Source organism: Terrapene carolina, unplaced genomic scaffold (genome assembly GCF_002925995.2).
Source record: "Terrapene carolina triunguis isolate 2854851 unplaced genomic scaffold, T_m_triunguis-2.0 Scaffold148, whole genome shotgun sequence".
NCBI lineage: Eukaryota > Metazoa > Chordata > Testudines > Emydidae > Terrapene > Terrapene triunguis.
Window position 1 is genome coordinate 2,126,762 of NW_020664499.1, and position 19,490 is coordinate 2,146,251.

At 41.0% G+C, this 19,490-nt stretch overlaps 1 protein-coding gene across 12 annotated transcripts in view; it reads right to left on the bottom strand.

Annotated features, from left to right (window-relative positions):
- Window positions 1-19,490, bottom strand: part of LOC112112062 (zinc finger MIZ domain-containing protein 1) — a 504,548-nt gene that overhangs the window by 227,237 nt on the left and 257,821 nt on the right. For all 12 annotated transcript variants that reach the window (XM_024207775.2, XM_024207776.2, XM_024207786.2 and 9 more), the window contains one exon: window positions 1,726-1,836. In XM_024207775.2, coding sequence (XP_024063543.1) covers window positions 1,726-1,785 — 60 coding nt within the window. In that variant the 5' untranslated portion in view covers window positions 1,786-1,836. The remainder of the gene's footprint in view (window positions 1-1,725; window positions 1,837-19,490) is intronic.

Genomic DNA, 19,490 nt, shown 5'->3' on the forward strand with positions numbered 1-19,490 from the left:
TTTGGGGATTTCCCCCCGGACGGGGGTTTGAATCCCCAAAAGCCGGACATGTCCGGGAAAATCCGGACGTATGGTAACCCTACACCAGACTAGCAAATAAACAAACTTTCAGAACCAAAGCCTCCAGCTGCTTTAAAATAATTGATTTGTATGAAAAAAATATCCTTTAACTTAGAAAACATAATCCTTGGCTAACAGCCACACACCAGACAGTGCTGCATAGTGTGATGCTATAAAACGGTGGCTATTTCTAAAGCTAAGAGTAAGGGAGCAGATAAAAGCAATAGAAAAAGACATTTCAGAAGTCTAGGTGTAGCCAATATACCACCACTTGTTCTTACTTTAAACTGAGCTTCAAATGAGGATTTAAGCTAGGGTTCTAAATTCTCACTCCACTGTGCAAAAGAAAGTTATGAGGGGAAAGAGGACCACAGCATAATGTATGTTTTTAACAGAGAGAGATTTTTATGCTACGAGGGCAAGATTTCATACTTAGTTAACACACACATTAACCGGGGATCCTACTAGAATTATTTATTATTTGTATCACAGTACTACCTAGAGGCTAGAACCCCATCATGCTGGTACTATATAAACATATAATAGAGACCAACCCTGCCCTGCAGAGATTAAAAAAATGGAAGCAAATAATCTATACTGGCCTCTGGATCATCATGGTTCCAAATTGTTCAGGAAGTAGTACAAGAGATGAACTGGTCAAAAAAGGGGGAAAATTGTGGAAAGTGTTATGAAAAACGTGTCCCCTTTTTTTGGTTGTAATTTGAAATTTCACTGAAACAAAAATTCACAACATTTCATCCAACTCTAATAAGTGATATTTTAGAGTTCATCTCCTGGATCCAGTTGGGTTAAGAGATCTCCCGAATACATTTTACACATAGTTGGAAATAAAATACAGCAACCTTTAGCCTCATCTCAAATTGAGAAACTGCACCCCCACCATCACCCACCCACAGCGACAGATTCCTGTCAGAGAAAGTATGCAGCTGGAGGTCGAGAGTCAGGCAGAACAGCTCACAAGGAGGAGTGAGCAGGCAGAGATGGTGTCAGCTTCTGCCATCAATTAGACAAGCATTTGGAACTACTTCTTTCCTCCCCCAGTAATGCATAGAGGGTAACAATTTCAAAGCCCCAAAGGGATTCTGGAGCCTAAATTCCATTTTCAAAAGTGTTTTAGGTATTAGGGCCCAGATCCTCAAAAGTATTTAAGCAACTAGTTTCCACTGAAATCAATGGGAGCGAGCCTAAGTCCCACTGACTTTCAATGAAACTTTGGCTCCTAAGTGCCTACATCATTTCTGAATGTGGGTCTTAGATGCTTATGAAAATTTAGCCCCAGTCTCCAGTCCCTAAAACTCAGCTTAGCAAGAAACATTTAAAAAAAAAAAAAACACACACATTAAGAACAAACATCTACTAACTATGAACTCATTCATTTGGTTTGTTCACTGCTCTCCGCTTCTAGGGAGCAAATTGATTAACCCAAGCAGACGACTCTCTGGGGAGTTTGAAATCTGTGGCGATCCTTGCAGGAGTCGTTTGTATACTCAGCCAGATTAGAACGTTCCCCCCACACACCTTACAAAAAGGCAAAGATGATGATCATTATACAGGCTCTGAAAGCAGCTATGTGCCATGCCAGGCAATGCAATGCAGTGGCTGCTCTAGCTTTACTCGTAGTAGCGGTCTCCAGTTTCAGCTTACCTGTTTTATGCACTGCAGCCGGTCATTGGTCTGCTGTATATGCCTGTCCATAGAATTCATTTTGATTGTCTCCACTTGGCTTCTACCTGAAAGCCATTAAAATCCCTCAATCTGCAAGATAAAAAGAACAGGAAAGATCACTGAACAAAGTCCATGCCAACTCTACTGTCAGAGAGACCATGGATGTTACACACCACAGGTTTAACCTTCCTTCCTGGGGATGATTTTTTTTCTCTTCTGGTTTGGGAAAGGGGACTGTCAGGGGGCCCACAAGGTATGCACAGGCAGAGGCTCTGTATTTTAAATTCAACAATGACATTCCAAAGTCACATGATGACACCTAGCTAGGTAAAGCAAACTCCACTGGGAGCTTTTGTGAAGCCAATGACAAAGGTTCCTTTTACACAAAGAACTACAGAACTGCTTCACCAAATGCCACTAAAATGAAACAGCAGAGCTGCTGGCAACATCCAAGAAGTCTGGATTTTATGAAGACAAGAACATAAAGGACTCATCATTCTATTTCTATGGGAAAAAATACCTCTCGCTCTCACAAGTATTTCGGATGCACTGTACCATTACATGGCCAGCAAATAAGGACTGGGATTACACAACTGAGCCTAGATATACTTGCCTATGTATTAGTTAGGAAAGCTTTGGATCTCGGTACTTTCAGTTAGAATGATAAGAATGCCTTGATATAAAACGTCATTTAAAAATGGTTCTGGAAGGAGTTGTGGTGGCAGTGAGTACAGCACTGGGATTCAGGACTCAGGCAAGATTTTCAAAAGTGACTAGTGATTTTGTGACATCTTGACATACCTTAAAGAAGTCTGATTTTCAAAAGTGCTGAGCAATAGCCACCTCTAAAAATCTGGATCTTTTCAGATGTCTCTCTTTAAGCCACAAAAACTACTAGTCGCATTTGAAAAATCTTGGCTTCTGTTTTTATCCCCAGCTTTGCTACTGACTTGCTATGTAACCTTAGGGAAGCCACAAACTCTCTGAGCCTCATTTTATGCATCTGGAAAATGAGCAGCATATTCCCATCTCAAAGAGGTGTTGAGAATTTTGATTTGCATGGGAATAGCACTAGGAAATCATCACATGAGAAACAACATCAAGGAATTATGATGATATAAACAGCAAAACTGTGATCTGTTGGCCCCACCATCAACACTCAGCAAGAGGAGCAGAGTTAAATAGGTTTGTTAACCCCTTTTCAGAGTCAGGCTTCATGCTACCCTGCATCTGCACATTAGCATCTCTGGTCAAAATAATTAATATATCAGCACAGAATTGTTTTTCAGCAGTGGTGAAATGTAAGTAAAGAATTAAGATCAGTGACCAAGCTAGGGCCATGGAAGGTACTAGGTTAGCAAGTAACCTCTGCATCTCATTCTGGATTCTGTTTTCTAAATCCCTTTTATCTCTGCCTCAGCCCATCCCACAGCTGAAAGTGTCGGCTATGCCACTTATGGCTCCATCCATTTTAGAGACAGGGATAAATATCTACTTGGGATTTTGCTCTGACCTTTCAACTACTGTAGTCAAAACTAGGCTTGGCACCTAGGCCAACTGGAATGCAGTACAAACAAAGGTAACCCACTGAGCCCTGCAGCCCATGCGCACTGTCTGTGGGTTGAGTTTAACAGAGTCCCTCTTGGCTTTATCTGTTCTTTTACTTTAGTGGCAAAGCAGTTGCTTGGAAAGATGGAAACTTGGATTCCAACCAGCAATTTCTGTCCATAATTCACAATATCAACTGATATGCACTGTAATTTGTTTAAAAGCAGAACTGTGACAAGGCTCCAGCTATGTATAATTGTACTTAACAGGCTTAACAGTTTTAAAGGCTTTTTTCTAATACTCCTTTCTCAGGGAAGGGTGATGAGGCCTCCCCCCCCCCCCCACACACTCCTCTTTCTCCCAATCCCTTTCACGACACTCTGAAGCGAACACAGAGTGAATATTGTGTTACAAAACTGATCTTTGCCTATATTGATTTCTCTGTCCTTGCAACACTGTAATAGCCAGCTTGGAAGAACACTGTAAGAAGCTGCTTTCTCACACTCAATGACTGGGGCAGGGGGAGGGGAGGGGAAGAGGAATATTAGGATTTTGGATATTAGGAAACACTATTTCACTAGGAGGGTGGTGAAGCGCTGGAATGAGTTACCTAGGGAGGTGGTGGAATCTCCATCCTTAGAGGTTTTTAAGGCCCAGCTCGACAAAGCCCTGGCTGGGATGATTTAGTTGGTGTTGGTCCTGCTTTGAGCAGGGGGTAGGACTAGATGACCTCCTGAGGTCTCTTCCAACCCTGATATTCTATGATTCTATGAGAGGGGAAGGACAGATTCTGCAAGACTCATAGACTTTAGACTCATAGACTTTAAGGTCAGAAGGGACCATTATGATCATCTAGTCTGACCTCCTATACAACACAGGCCACAGAATCTCACCCACCCACTCCTGTAACAAAACCCTAACCTATGTCTGAGTTATTGAAGTTCTCAAATCGTGGTTTAAAGACCTCAAGACACATTCTCATGGCATATTTACAAGAGTGCAAACTTTATACTGGCACAACAGGATTCCAAGTTTGCACTCCAATGTCTGCCGTTGTGAATTCTAGTTTCATTCCTATCACACCTAGCAGTTCGTTTTGTTTATCATATCTCTGTCCCTGATGGAACGTCTTCACACACACGAGAGAGAGGGTGGATTTTTCTGATGCTCGTTCTGCTAGGGAAGCTAAAACCCTTCCCCACTCCCACCTCACAGCACTTTAAAGCCCTTCAATTAGAGCACCTCTAAAAGCCTGCAGTGTGAATGCCCAGCCCCCAGAAAGGGAATTGTGCTCCCCTGGATGGAGATGCTGAATGCATCACTGTCACAGCACGATGGATTCCAGACCATGGCATCTGCGTGTGTCCCACGCACCCGAGCCGTCTGAGATTTCTGTACCTAACTGATAACGTTCTCTCATGGCTCCTGCCGGATTAGACTCCGGGAAAGAAATCTTTTCTGCTAGACAGCTAAATGAGGTCTTACAACAGCAGCTCAAGCGCCTCATCCCCACACTCCAGACACAAGAGGGTTCAATAAAGCACTCTTGTCAATAAATTATAATACTCATGGAATGGTAAAGCCAGTTTCATGTACAAGTATCATTATTAGACTTTGCCAACGCCACCTTCTCAATGGCAGGCACTGTCCAAGGACCCTTTAGAAAACGCAGATTGATATATTTTATTAAAAACGAGTAACACATTCTTATCTGCTTACAAGACCCCAAAACAACCTCAGTAGCCATGGCGTTTAATCTTTCAGTGGACAGCAGAGGTATTTATCATGAGATAAGCTAGCCGAGACATGACACCACTTCAGCAACGATCTATCTTAAGAATTGGAATACATTATCTGCATTTTAATTGTGTATTGGGACAGAAGGAAAAGAGCATATTACAAAAATCCGCCCCTTCTTCGCCCCCCACCCCCAAGTGTTGTTAAACATAACTAAGGAATTAAATCACTGGCTTCATTTCTCTTTACAAACAAAACAAAAACAGTAGAAATGTTCTTAACCAGCCAGTAATCACAATGCTGTGTTTAAGCTGCTTTTGGAACAGAGATAAGTGCCCCCCCCTTTTTTTTTTTGCATTATTTAATTAACCCTCTCACAACTATAGAACCCTGTAGAATCCAATCTCAAAAACAACTCTACTCCAGGCAACAGATTCAAGGACATCCCCAATACCTCCAGAAAAAATGATTCCCGTGGATGCAAGGCTGGATGTACCAGGCACTGAAGCTGTCAGCTAATAACAACAGAAAACTCCTGTGTTGCTGTTGGCAATACAATGTGGGGTTGGGAGACTGGGGGATTCTATAGAGATAATGATAATGACTTGCATTTATGTAGTACCATTCATGCCAGAAGATTGCAAATAATTTTACAAATTGATTTATAAACTGTATATAATACACCTCCAATCATCTGACTTCCAGTTAACCACATGTGTAAATGAAGGTGATCTCAGCTACCTGAACCGTGCATTACTCTCCCATTTGTCCAAAACCCCATTTTCCCCAAGAGCGGTAAATTTCTCAGAAACTTTTCGGAAAATCAGGGCTGTACAACATACAGAAATAAACCACGATAGCCATGCAGCTACCTCTGAGAGTAACATGGAAGCTGTTTCATTGCCCATAGCAACACTTAATGGTTTCGGATGGGAAGTAAAGAATAGCATATGCACATGAAATTGCACAGAGAATATAGAAAGCTGAATAACTGCCAAGGTACTGAGGGCTGGCTACATGCAGAAAATTAAAGGCACGACTATACTAGTATAATTACACTGCTATAGTTATACCAATAGATCTCTGTGTGTGGACACTCTCATTCTGGAATAAGAGTGCTGTTTTCTGGTTTAGTTTATGTCTCTTTGAAAGAGGATGCAACCCCACCAAAGATTAGCCACAGTACTGTATCTTACTTTGAAAATAACAGTGTTTAAGCGAGGGCAAGCCCAACAGAGTGGAATGGGACTAGTCTTCTATTATTTAGTTAAGTGCTGTATCAGGTCACAAGTGAAAATGACTTTGTTGGGTCTCATTCTAGTCTCTTGTATATCAACGTTAGCAAACCATAGCAGGATTTGGCACAACAAGCAGCCTCTGCTCAGAGGAATAGCAGCGGGGTTAAAGCAGCTGATCAGGATTAAAGGGCATCAACAGAGCTGTGGGGAAGAGGAAGCTTACTTGGTGCCTTCAAAAACAACAAAATATCACACACACACACACACACACACACACACACACACACACACACCTGTTTTACATGCTAACTCCATCTACAAGGATGAAAAGAACTGTTCTTGTTCCCCTTTGATTATATTGTTCTGTGCACGGAGAGCATGTTCTCCTGTTGTGTTTCTGAGGCATAGACCTGCTCTCTTTTAAAGAAAATATTATGTACATTATTCTTGCCTTCCCTCACCGCAAGCATGCGAGTTTATAGCCCCAGGCAGTAATTAAATAGACCTTATTTACATATTTATGATGCCTCAAAAGGGGAAGAGGGTTTTTTTAAAGGAACAGATGTATTGACCTATTAGACAATGATTTTTTTAACCTTAAATGTATCAAATCTTTCTCTGGTGAACTACAGTTAGAAGCATGTTCTTAAGTAGGGATTATGTAGTGGATAATAGAAAAACTGGAAAAAGGAATTTCACATCTTGCTGTTATAGTCTGTTATATTGGTTGAAATTCCCCACATTTTGAGTTTTCAATTAATTTTTTGTCAAAAGTTTGATTTTCAACCAAAAATATTTTCAAAAAGCATTTCTGTAAAAGAAATTTCAAGTTTTTAATCAGCTTTAGAGCTGTTTGAAACATTTCAAAAGTCACACATTTCAACATTTCAAAATTTTGACATTTTTTAAAATTAAAAAGAATGGTTGTTTTGAAAAAAATCATGTTTTTTTTAATCATCTCTACTTCATATGGTAGATTATGACATGAACCACTATTAAATCAATCACAGAACAGATCCAAACTTCAAAATTGCATGTAATTTGTGACATAACTGAGAATTGCTGGCTGGTGACCTCGAGAATGACTAGGGTGCCAAGTAGGTTCAAAAATATTGTATTTGGCACTTTACATCCATGAAACCTTGCAACACCCCTGTAAGGTAGGTACGTGTCAGCCATATTTTACAGGTGGCAAAACACAATCAGAGCTGATTGACTTGCCCATTGCCATGTGGAGAGTCACTGGCATCTAAGAGTAGAATCCCTGAGACTCCTGGTCCCAGGTATGAAGCTCACTGGCGGATTGGTGGGAGGAAGTTGACACATATTTTGTCTTACAACTGGCACTAATACATGTTGTCAACCACTCACTTTCATGAGCATTCAAGCTGCTGACCAAATTCCTTACTCTACATATACACACAAAGCAGCTACCATCGTGTACACTACTGTATCAGACAACATAAAGAGTAGACAAACTGGATTGCATAAAATAAGAGCAGACCCAAGTCATCAGCTAAAACCTGAGTCCAACCTTTTAGAGACATTATCAAAATTTTGGTCCCTTCTTCACTCAATGCTTGTGCCATACACACTTTCATACCACTCCACTTTCTGGTTTTGAGATGCAAGTAGTATTGAAATACCATAGGAAATTGCTTATGCCTGGTCAATGGAAGTAGAAGTAACTGGGAATGTCCCAAGAAAGCCTATTCAGTAAGTTTCTGCCTGATTTCTAGACCACAGAGACTCAGATAATACTTACGCACACAGCCTGGGAACCATTACGCTCATATAGGCCCAGCATATAAACCAAAGAGATCAATTTGTAAACAATTACTAACTGATTAGTTTCAGCAAATAGATGGGAGATCCTTTAACATACAGGAAGAAATAGAGCAATAGAACCTGTCTCGAAAGTAAATAATGTGTCAGCATGTATGATGAGTAATAAATAATACGCCATTTTGTAATTTAATTTCTTAATTCATGTAATTACCTAACAGTTGATTAGAACATCACTGACAAATGAGATGGCGTTTTTAGACTCAAGAGATTAGTGGTAACGTAAATAAAATAAATAAATAAGTATAGTGGAGTAATAACCGTGAACAAAAAGTAATTACCTGAATTTAAAGTTAATGTTTTAAAAATTAAAGATGGAGTTACAAATAGATAACAAGATAAAGGAGAAGAAGTTTGGCAGGAGTGCACTTCTCTTAACTCACTGCATCTCATCTATTGATTTTTATCCCATCTGCTCTCGGAGAGGTAAAGGAACATCCACCACAATGTATGTGCTAGGAACAGCTAGTGTCTAAAAGGGAGAGAAAATAACTGCCGTGGGGTAAAGAACAAGGGCCTAAAGATGTTGCCAGGTGAGAGCTCAGCAGGTCAAGATACTTGGTTTCAATTTTACAAGTTGAGGGTATAAGGAAGATGCACACTAGCAGCCACCATCTGGGAAATCATATATTTGTTATCAATAAAAGGGTCGGACTTGGAGCCACTTGGAACCAGTCAATCGAAGTGGGAAATTTATTGAGAAAAGAAATCACACTGGTGTGGTGTATTTCATTTCTTTGTTTTAACCTTAACAAGGTGCGAGAAAGGGAAAGAAAACAATTTCCAAAGCAAGAATTCTACAATACATTTAAAATAACCCTGTCTCCCCATAGTATCGGATGGTAGCATAGGATGAAGCACAAACAACTGGTGAATGCTGTTGCTATGTACTGCTGATGCTTGTTTATTCAATCAGATACAATGGAATAATTTGTTATATGTCTCTAATATGCTGAAAGTCATAAGAGAGGACTGAGAATTTTTTTTTAATCTAATAAATGTCTTTGATCAGGTTACAAACCAGGCTATGAACAGGGTGGGAAGGGATTACATTGGCTAATGAATCAATTAAGTCATCAGCAAAGAAGTGGCCCAAACTATGATGTTGTAGTTTAACACAGAGATGATTAAGACGAGACATTTGTATTGTACCATTAACACATCAGGGGGGTTAAAAACAATTAATTTGCCTAACATACCATCTCTCTCAGGAGAGCAGCCAACTGAGTGCTTTACCTATACAAAAGGAGTTTAGTTTCTGCACAAAAACTTGGCCAAGGAAGATCATTACATATTAAGATGGAAGTATGTAAGTCTGGAGGATTTAGCACCATTCATGATTTCACAACACTTGCTGTTCCAATATCAAAGTACTCTATTTACTGAAACACGCCTTGAAATGACATGCACTGTTTTCACTTTATATGCACACATATCCTATATTGCTATTACATATGTTGGTTTGTAGTATACATCTATATTAATAGGAAGAACAATGCTAAATGAAATTATTTCATTTAAAAGTACTTAAAGAACCTTCCTGTTGATTAGCTGGGTTGAAGTGAGGTTGTAGGTCTATCTTGATTAACAAAAGTACTGGACAAATTTCCGCCCCCCTACCCCATCCTAGACAAGCCAGCAGATGTCTCCCTTTTCTACTAAAGCCGAGAAAGCTCCATTCCTTTCTCACACAGCAGTCTTGTGTTTCTTTAAGCCTTTACAAGCCCCTACAAATCCTTTGCTGCTGCTTCCTAACAGGGAGCACTAAAACTGACACTGTCTGTCTGACCTTGTGGTTATTGATTAACTATCTCCCCATTCGCTGCCATCTTTCACACCTCCAGAGCTTGCAAATAGAGAGCTAAGGAGTTGCAGTCATACTCCGTGACAGCTATTCTCAAAAAGGGCTGCCTTTGGAGATGCAGAGAGAGAACACTGCTGTTTGATCAAATGCGTTAATGTCAAGACTAAATACCAAACAGGTTCTGACAGCGTGTACCGTTTAATATAAATTTGTTACAACAATTCAACACAAATAGGAGAAGGGGAAAAAAGAATCCTAAACCCAATTATTTATTGGCTAAAAAATATTCACTGCACTTTCCTTTCACAGCAATATGCTCCCCTAAAATTCAGGGAGGGGGGAACAGGGCAGAAAACCACTTGCATGCTAGATACCGAAAACATTCCTGGATACCATATTCTAATCTATCCATCCTTAACAATACTAATCTCAGAATAGTTTCCAACATTTTAAACACTGTGTTATTCCAATACAACCATCACTCATAAGCATCAGAATTAAATAATGCTTTCCATAGGTTCAAAACATACTTTCCAATCACAGACCAAGTAGGACTGTTTGAGTGCTCAGGTATTTCTGTTTCCTTATGAAAGGCACTGAAGGAAACCACTTGCCTTACTAAATATTTTATAAGCTATAAAATTGTATAGTAGGTTTATCTATGCTTGGGATTATAAACATTTTAAATAAACTATAACATTTTTCTTAATTGAAAAGCAGATTTAAAAACAAAGTTCTTCCTGAATTATAGGTGGGGGGACAGGGTTGAGGAGCGGTGGTGACGTATACACACAGATTATATATTAAATTCATTTTTAGGTACTTATGCTAACGTCCTTAGGTATCATAACAAAAAATGATGACATATAGACCTTTGGGCATAGGCACCTAAAAATAAGATATAATCATTACATATTAAGTATATGCTTTGTGCATACACATACGCACATACCTATATGCTATGATATTACATTAAAACAGCTTTGTTTTTAAATCTGCTTTTCCAAAAAAACATTCAAAAATGCACTTAAACGTTGTTTTCATCTCGAGAATAAAACTGTGATAAGTTTAATATCCATCCATGACAACTATTTTATTTCCCTTGCTAGATCAGTACTTCAAAAAATGAGAAGCATGAAATGTCAGGTGAAAGGCCATTTAATCATTAAACACTTGAAAAAGGAAGTAGTTTTAATAAAGCTTTATTTACCATAAGCTGCTAAATAGCTACTGCTTTTGGCTTTGAGCTATTAAAAAGGGCCAGATGTGAGACAAAGCAGCGTTTGTTATGCTGGGCGAGGAAGAATAGATATTTGTGCAGTACTGCTTTCCATTGTTGCTCTACAAATGTGCAATAATCCCCCAAAGACTTTCTATCATCTTTGACGGAGAGAAAGCAAGAGAGAGAGAGAGAGAGTTTGTGTGTTTGTGTGCATGCATGCTGCCAATACGCACAGCTTCAGTGAGGGGTGGGAGTGGATTTATTTAATTTATGGTGGCTTGAACTGTGAGCACTGGCAGTTATGTTGGGTTAAGAAAGCTTTTTCTGCAGCCATGTGCTTGAGAACATGTCTATATACATGGTCTATTATAGACAGACGTGCAAACAGACACACACAAAAAACAAATCCACACGTTTTTGAAAAAAAAAGAAGACATGACAGCTTGCATAAGCGAGCCTGCTGGACTCCTCTGGGAGGAGAAGCGGTGGTGCGCAGAAATTATTCAATCATCAAGCACATCTGCAGCCTGATTACAAAAGCAAAGGTGGTAGTGTTGTCTGTGGAGCGCAAAGCACTATGATCCGACCTGCGTGGGGTGGGGGTGGGAAACCACACACGAGTGGGATCAGAGGGACAGAACACTATCACATCTCTAATCAAGTGTAACACTTATTAAAATCTCTACACACTGATCATTGGCCAGTACAATAAACTTAAAGCACATGAGCAGTCTTTTGCACCTCTGGCCCGCTGGCTGAAATGACTGGTTTCCCCAGGCCAAATACAGTATCTGTGCAGATCCAGTTTCAAGTAATCGTCCTGCTGCATGCTTATATTATAAGGTTGGTTTCCCTACATTCCACCTAAGCACAAGCATCAAAAACTCTGTCAAGCTTGTTATATTTAGAGAGGGTAGGGGGAAAGATAGACACTGCAGTTTATAACAGCAAGAAGTAATAATACAAAATTAAAGGCAAAAGCACTTAAACGTGTGCTCCTAGGGAGCAGGAGCTGACAGACCTGCTGTAGCATTCTCAGAGGCTTTGCACATTACTATGTAGACAGATCAGCCAGCACAAACATTGACAGTTCCACAGCAAAGTCCACTGATCCAGTGGTTTATTAAATATACAGTAGCTTGCAGGCAAGAAATGCTAATCCGCACAGGGACAGCTATAAGCAAATGAGCCATCTCTAACTAGTGACCCTGATCACCCAGCTAACTCCGCTACCATCAAAGGAAACTCCCCAGGAAACTTGCAAATGCCTAAAATGACAGGGGACAAGACTCCCCTTTCTCCAATCCATGGTCCCATTCCAAGAAAGAAAGTAAGCTATTTTGAGTAAATTAATTGGAAGTTTCTATGCACTGGAATGGAGTGTCTGTTGAGGCAATGGGTCCCTTTAAGAGGGGAAGAGAACAAGGAATGGGATTGGTATCCAAACAGGACACCCTTCACCTGACATTCAGATCTTAAGTTAGGTCTGTAATGACAATGTTTTTACCATTCTGTGGCCTCCCAGATTTCTCAACAGAGTGGCCTCCCAGAACCCTAAGCAGAAGACAGGACTGAGCAGACTAGCCGCCTAGTTAATGATAGTGCTGCGTTTTCTCTCCAGAGATCAGCCTGCTCAGTGTCTGAACACGACAGCTGAGGCCCCCATTGGTAGGCTCAATGGTGCGATTAAGGATGGAATCTCACTTCTCAGCAGGTGAGGATGGACCATAGGCACACTGGAAGTGGCACAGGGAAACTTCTGCTGCTGCCGCCACCTGTGCTGTACGTGTTCTGTGGGTAAGGGCCCCAGTCTCTAGGGATGTCAATACAGTGTCTTTGCACTGTGTCTATATAGGCTGTCTTGCTGGCCAGTAAGTTACAAATAAAACCCCAACTGGGTTGGACAGGTTCACCCAAGCCCTCTCTGGCTACGGGCTCACAGATGTTGGGTATTGCAACAAGAATAGAAGGAAAAAAAGCCAATATTTTTCTAGGTACCAGAGTGACCAGCAGCAACAAAAGCTTCACAGAGAGGACCTCAGAAACAGGAGTGGAGAAAGATGGAAAAGAGTTAGTACTAGCAGCAAATGTTAGTAACAATTTAACAATTACCTATCAAAAACTGAAGATGCTGCTTTGTGTTTGCTCTGCTCTGATAATATCCCTGCTGTACCAGACAGTCGACAATAAATTGCCTAGGGAGGTTGTGGAATCTCCATCTCTGGAGATATTTAAGAGTAGGTTAGATAAATGTCTATCAGGGATGGTCTAGACAGTATTTGGTCCTGCCATGCGGGCAGGGGACTGGACTCGATGACCTCTCGAGGTCCCTTCCAGTCCTAGAATCTATGAATCTATATATCAAGCAGAGAGAGGTCAAAGCCTCCTGGGCCCAGCCAGCAGAAACGCTCCTAGCAAGGTAAATCTCAAGTCCACTAAGAATGAGAACTGAGAAGGATTGCACTCTGACATGAAATGCCTTCGTGTTTGTTTAATGTAACTAGGCATGTTTTGGAAGCTGCATCATAAAATTTGAAGGGAACATTTGTTGACATGAAAGGTAGCATTTGTTAAAAAATAAAAACAACATTGTACCATCAGGGATTTTCTTGTATTCCCCAGAACCCATTAGCAGTACAGAGCACTTGATCATTCTCTTCAAAACCATTTTCCACACCCCACATGTACACACAAATGTGAATAGATTTGGATCCTTTTTTTTTTTTTTTTTGGTCGCTAGAATTAAACATAACCCAGAAAAATATAAAATTAATTAAAGTAGCCAGCATTTTCCTTTTATGGTCCATAAACACAACACAATTTATTCTGTTGCTCTTTCATTCTAGGAGAACTGAAAAACTGCTCCGAAGACCAATACTTTCTGGTTAACCATCAGGGATTGCTTCACTCTTTCAGAGAAAACCACCGGGGGTAAAAAAGAAGAAAAAAGAAAAGCATTGCTGCAATTAACAAAATCTCTAGAGAACAGAGAGAACTGAATAGCTGCTGTGGGACATGGACTCTAACAACTTAGATCTACCATTATCCTGGTCTGTTCTGATGAAATTTAAGTAAAGATTTACCCAATTTCCCAGAATGGAAACACAATGAATTCCAGGGGGATGGGCAAAACTCATAAAAGCTAAACATAGCTGAAGGAAGAAGGTAGAAATTAGATGGCTGAGCAATTTTTTTTTTTTATCATTTTTTTTTTTTTTTTGAGCCAGAGAAACAAAGTAGTCACTGGCTGCTGAATTACATTTTTGACATTGCCTTCCAGTATTTACGGGAATGTAACCTCTCTGTACTCCACATTTATCTCTGCTTACTAGGAGTTCTAGCATTTGGGGTGGTGCTTGTTGATAATGACCGAAGCACAAGATATTAAACATCTACATTTCCTAGACCAGGGAGGGGTTCTCACAAGAAAGTTTTTGGTGGCCTCAGAGTGCAGCCACCAACTTCCCCCGCCCCCCAAAATATTTAATTAACTTTAGAAAAAACAAATAAATATGGACATATACATGTCCACATCGTAATTTATTTATGTAGGTTTTTATTGCAGACTCAATAATAAAAATAATGTAAGGTTGTATCTATTCTTTGCTGGACCTAAACAGAATAGAAACAAATAATTCGCTTTGCATGGTCTTGTCTTTTTGTTGTTGTTTCTTTTGCTTTTTTGGTAGGTATTATTTTTTTAAAGACTTGCTAGCTAATAAGTCTGTTTCTGTGAAAAGTGAATATTGGTAACACTGCTTTGCCTCCCCAGTGACCACCCAGGAGGCTGTGGCTGCACAAAAAACTCCTGGTGGCCACATTTGAGAAACGCTGTACCTAGACCTACAGTTTTGATATCTTGTTCAGCTTAACCCTTCATCCTTCCCAGGTAGCTGTACAGAGGTCCATGCAGTTTACCATGTGGAAGTTTTTGGAATAACACCTTGAAAACAATGGTCTTTGGTCACGGTCCATTTCCTCATGTACGAGTGGCATCTCAAAAGTCCCATCCCATCCCAATTGTCAGAAACTGACAGCCTTGTTCGCAGCCTTTGCCAAAAAACAACAAAAATTCAAGGGTTGAATGGGCAAGAAGAGTAACTAATAACGTCCTTAATGGTGGCCCTTGCTGGTCAGGAGTGATGCACACTATCAGGACAGTGCATGGGATGCTTGGGCTGCCACTGTCACAGCCATACCTATTCTATGGATAAAATATTTCAGTCTCCACAGCTGTCATTCAAGCACACTAAGGGGCAAGTTCAGCCCTGATATAACTCCTCTGAAAAAAATATTTAGGGCATGGCAAAGTCCAAGATCCTGCCTGTTCTGCATAGAAATTAGGATCTTCTGGTACTTCTCCAAGAGAAATAGCTCCCCCTTGACTGTCCTTGGTCAGACCACCCCCTCCATCCACTCTCTAATTTGCCATGTGTTGCATGTCTCTTTCCACCTCATAATTAGCTCTCTCTTCAGAGGTATAGGGAGTCTTCTATGTACATAGATTTCAAAACCTCTGCATAGATGCAAGACATTCTAAATATTTTCAGTTCCAAAACATTTTCCAAATGTCACATTGGGTATCTTCTGCTTCAGGAACACAGGTAGGTCCCTAACCACTTTAACTAAAAGAAACATCTCATTGGGCTGTAAGTACCAATAGGGCTATCTTCTCTAAGCCCCAAGTCACTGAAGGGCAGTGGTGCACATGTATCCTAATGGCACAGATATGTTTCATAAGGTTCCTCATTCTGTAGAAGTGAGCATGTACACAAGCCTACTACCATTGTGAGTAGGCAAAATAGGTAGCCACAGGAATAGCGGAAATTGCTGTGGTTCCTTTTTGGTGTCAAAGGGGGTGGGGTGGAGACAGAGAGAGAGTGAGAGAGCGCTGTACAAAATCCCATTTATTTAAGTCTAATTTCCTTTTCACTATGCCTATGGACTTGACATTAATGTCAGAAGGAATTACACACAAGGGTGCCTATAGACTCCTAAGAGCACAAGGAAACTCCCAACAAGTATGAAATTTTCAGTTTACTTGGCCAAGCAATGACTGGCCTAGGCATTTTAAAAAGAAAGTGCTTTCATATGCGAGATTCCACTTTGCGTGACAATATATGAGGGCACTTCATCAAATGAGGAATACCAGCCCATGAAGCCATTGCACATTCTGAGGTTACAGTTCACATCACCAAATGTCTATTGAAATAATAATGCATTTCACCATACAGATACTTCTTTCTATATAGAGCAGCAATTACCATAGTGTAGATGATTTGTATTGTGCAGCAATTTTGTGAAGGGGACTGCTCTCTAGAAGGAACTGAGAAATTAATTTCATCTCTGACTTCTACCAGATAAGAATACATTCTAAGAAATTTAACTAATTCCACTAGTAAGGTATAGATGCCACATGTATCACTACTAACACATGTCCTGTCTTACATATCCTCTAATCTGATCTAATAACACACAGTATAGACAGATATTAGTGTCAACAAATAGACTCCCTAATCCAAGATGTAGAATTATAGCGAAAAACATGATCTCTGGTAAATAAATTTCACAGTCAACTCTGTTTCTAGAAGTCTGAACAATTCCATGGCAGTGGACTTCTGTCACCTCCACTGGTCACTGCAGCTGCATAAAATTCTGATGCATGATCAGGTCTAGAATTCAGCACTTTTTGTTCCAAGAGGACAGAAGATCTCTGCTAGCTATAATTATATTAGAACTTGTAACTTCTGTAACCTGCATCACATGACCATGTGAGCAGATATGAGATGACATGCAGCCGAAAACTAGTGTAGACACTGACTAGACAAAAGCATTAAAAAGCTCACAGGCATTCAGAAGCATTGTGATGGGGAGTCCACCCTACACAAGCCTTATGGGGTAACATTAGGACAATTAACATATAGTCCATTCCTGGAGGAAAACCGGGGAGTGCTAAGGCCTAATTTGCTGATGAAGGAGGAAGGAGGAGCTGTGTCGGGTTTATAAAGCCAGGAACTTGGCAACAGATGGGGGCTGCAGGGAAGTAGGCTGCAGTCACTCCCTTGGAGAAGGGACGTGTGTTGGAGCGAGACAGTAGCAGCCTACAGTTACTCCCTAGGAAGAGGGAGTTTGAGTTAGTACATCCAGAGAAGTGCGGGAACCAGACACAGTAGGAAAGAATCCCAGGAAGGAGCAAGAAGGGCTGAGGGAAGAAGACCACAGGTGCCAGGTACAGGGTCCCTGGACTGGAATTCAGAAGTAGTGGGCGAGCCAGGATTCCCCTGCCGGCCACTGGGAAAGTGGCACTGTCAGGACAGTGCTAAAGGAGACTGCCTGAGACTGTACAGAAGGACTTTGGTTAACACCCGGAAGGGGACACCATGTAGTGGCCCGATTGGAGGGCTGAGTCACAAAAAGGAGGCTGCAGTTCCTGGAGCAAGAGGGGCCACAGGATGAGACAGGACAGGTGAAGACACTGCCAGAGGAGGGTGTGATGCCTGGTAAAGCTAATCCCCAGGACAGCCGGGAGGTGGTGCAACCTGCAGTGAGTGGCCCTTGTCACAAGCATTAATTGTACAAATGACAAGTTGGGTCTTGAGCAAAAACTGGCACAATGGAAGAGATCACCGATCCCCAATTAATCCCGTATCCTTTCTTCAGGAGATGGCACAACCACCACCATCTCCATTGTCCCTGAAAGCCTCAGAATTCTAGTTCAGAGGTTCTCAAACTGTGGTCCGCGGACCAGCTCCATTTAGGTGGTCCACAGATAGTTCCCTCTAAGGTGTGCGCCTGGGCAGCTGCACTTGAGAGAACAAAGGGCCACCCACCTAATTAGTGGAGCCGCGCAGGCGTAGCTCTACTAATTAGGTGCCTGGACCCTGGAGAAGATGCACACGTAAGGTGAGGTGGTGGCCTTGGGGGCAATAGGGGGTAGGAGGGAGGGGGAAGAGGGGTGAGAAGAGGGGGTGGGGGGAATTTGGGACATGCAGGGCTGTGGTGGCCAGAGAAAGAGATGACTTTCCCCAGCTCCAGGGCTGTGGCTGCCGGCGAGAGACGGCCCTCCTTCCCAGACTCAGCTCTGTGGTTTCTGTGGTGGGGGAGATACCCCCATCCTTCCCAGCCGCAGCTCGGGGGCTGCCGGGGCAGGGGAGAGAGGGCACATGCATCGCATTAGAAAGGTGAGACTACTGATATTAAAATATGAGTTGTGTGCTTTTATTTGTAGAAAAAAAAATGTTTATTATAAAGTTTTTTTTTATATAGCGCTTTTATCCAAAGCGCTTTACAATAGTTAGCTAACAGTACAAACAACATTTGGAAAGATCATTAAGTGGTCCGCCGAGACCCTCAACAAAATTCAAGTGGTCCACACAAAAAAAAGTTTGAGAACCACTGTTCTAGTTGATGATCATCTTATGTCCCGAAGCATGAAGACTCATAACTGTTATCCTTGCCAGTATATATTCAGTTACTATCTTAATGAATAATGCAAAATAGTTTATGAGACCAAAATACCTGGACTCCTTTGCTTTTTTATGAATTATTATTATTATTAGGTAGCTACACAGACAGAAGCATACAAGCTTGCACCATAATTACAGGACAACAGTGTGATCTAGAAGATAGGAATCTGGAGTGAGAGTCAGTGGACCTAGGTTTATTCCTAGCTCTGTCACAGACTTCTCTTCTCTGCACCTGTTTCCCTCTGTTGGTCTTGTCTATTTAGATGGTAAACTCTTCAAGGCAGAGACTGTCTCCACCACATGCATGAACAACACCAACACATGTGATCCCCAATCTCAGATGAGGCCTCTAGGTACTACTGTAATACAAATAATTAATAATATGATAATAATCAGGGTGAAATATGGATGGTACATTCATCTGAACCTTACCTATGCTAATAGAATGTAGCTTCCCATCCTTCCTGCAATTAAAAAAAAAAAAGACAAATTTCCAAATACAGCATAAATTAATCTGTTAAACTCATATTACACATGCACATGACATCTGGAATAAAGTAGTCTGGGTCCAGCTGGCAGTTTCTTTTCCTCTTCCCTCTACCCCTCCTTTCATAGGATTTTCTTTTCTTTTCTTTCCTTTCAAAATGCTCATTATGGCATGGCACAACAGGCCTCAAAACACTGAACACTTTTCTTTTTTGTTCCGAACAGCAACACTACAAACTCCAGAGGTCAGCTTTATAGCCTTCAAATTTTTCTGAACCCCTGCTTGATTAGACAAACACTGGAGTGAGTGACATGCATACAAAGTTGGCAGTGCTGTAGGCATTAGTAGGTGCAGCATCTTATTATTTGAAACAATACACAGTCCTATCAAATGTAAT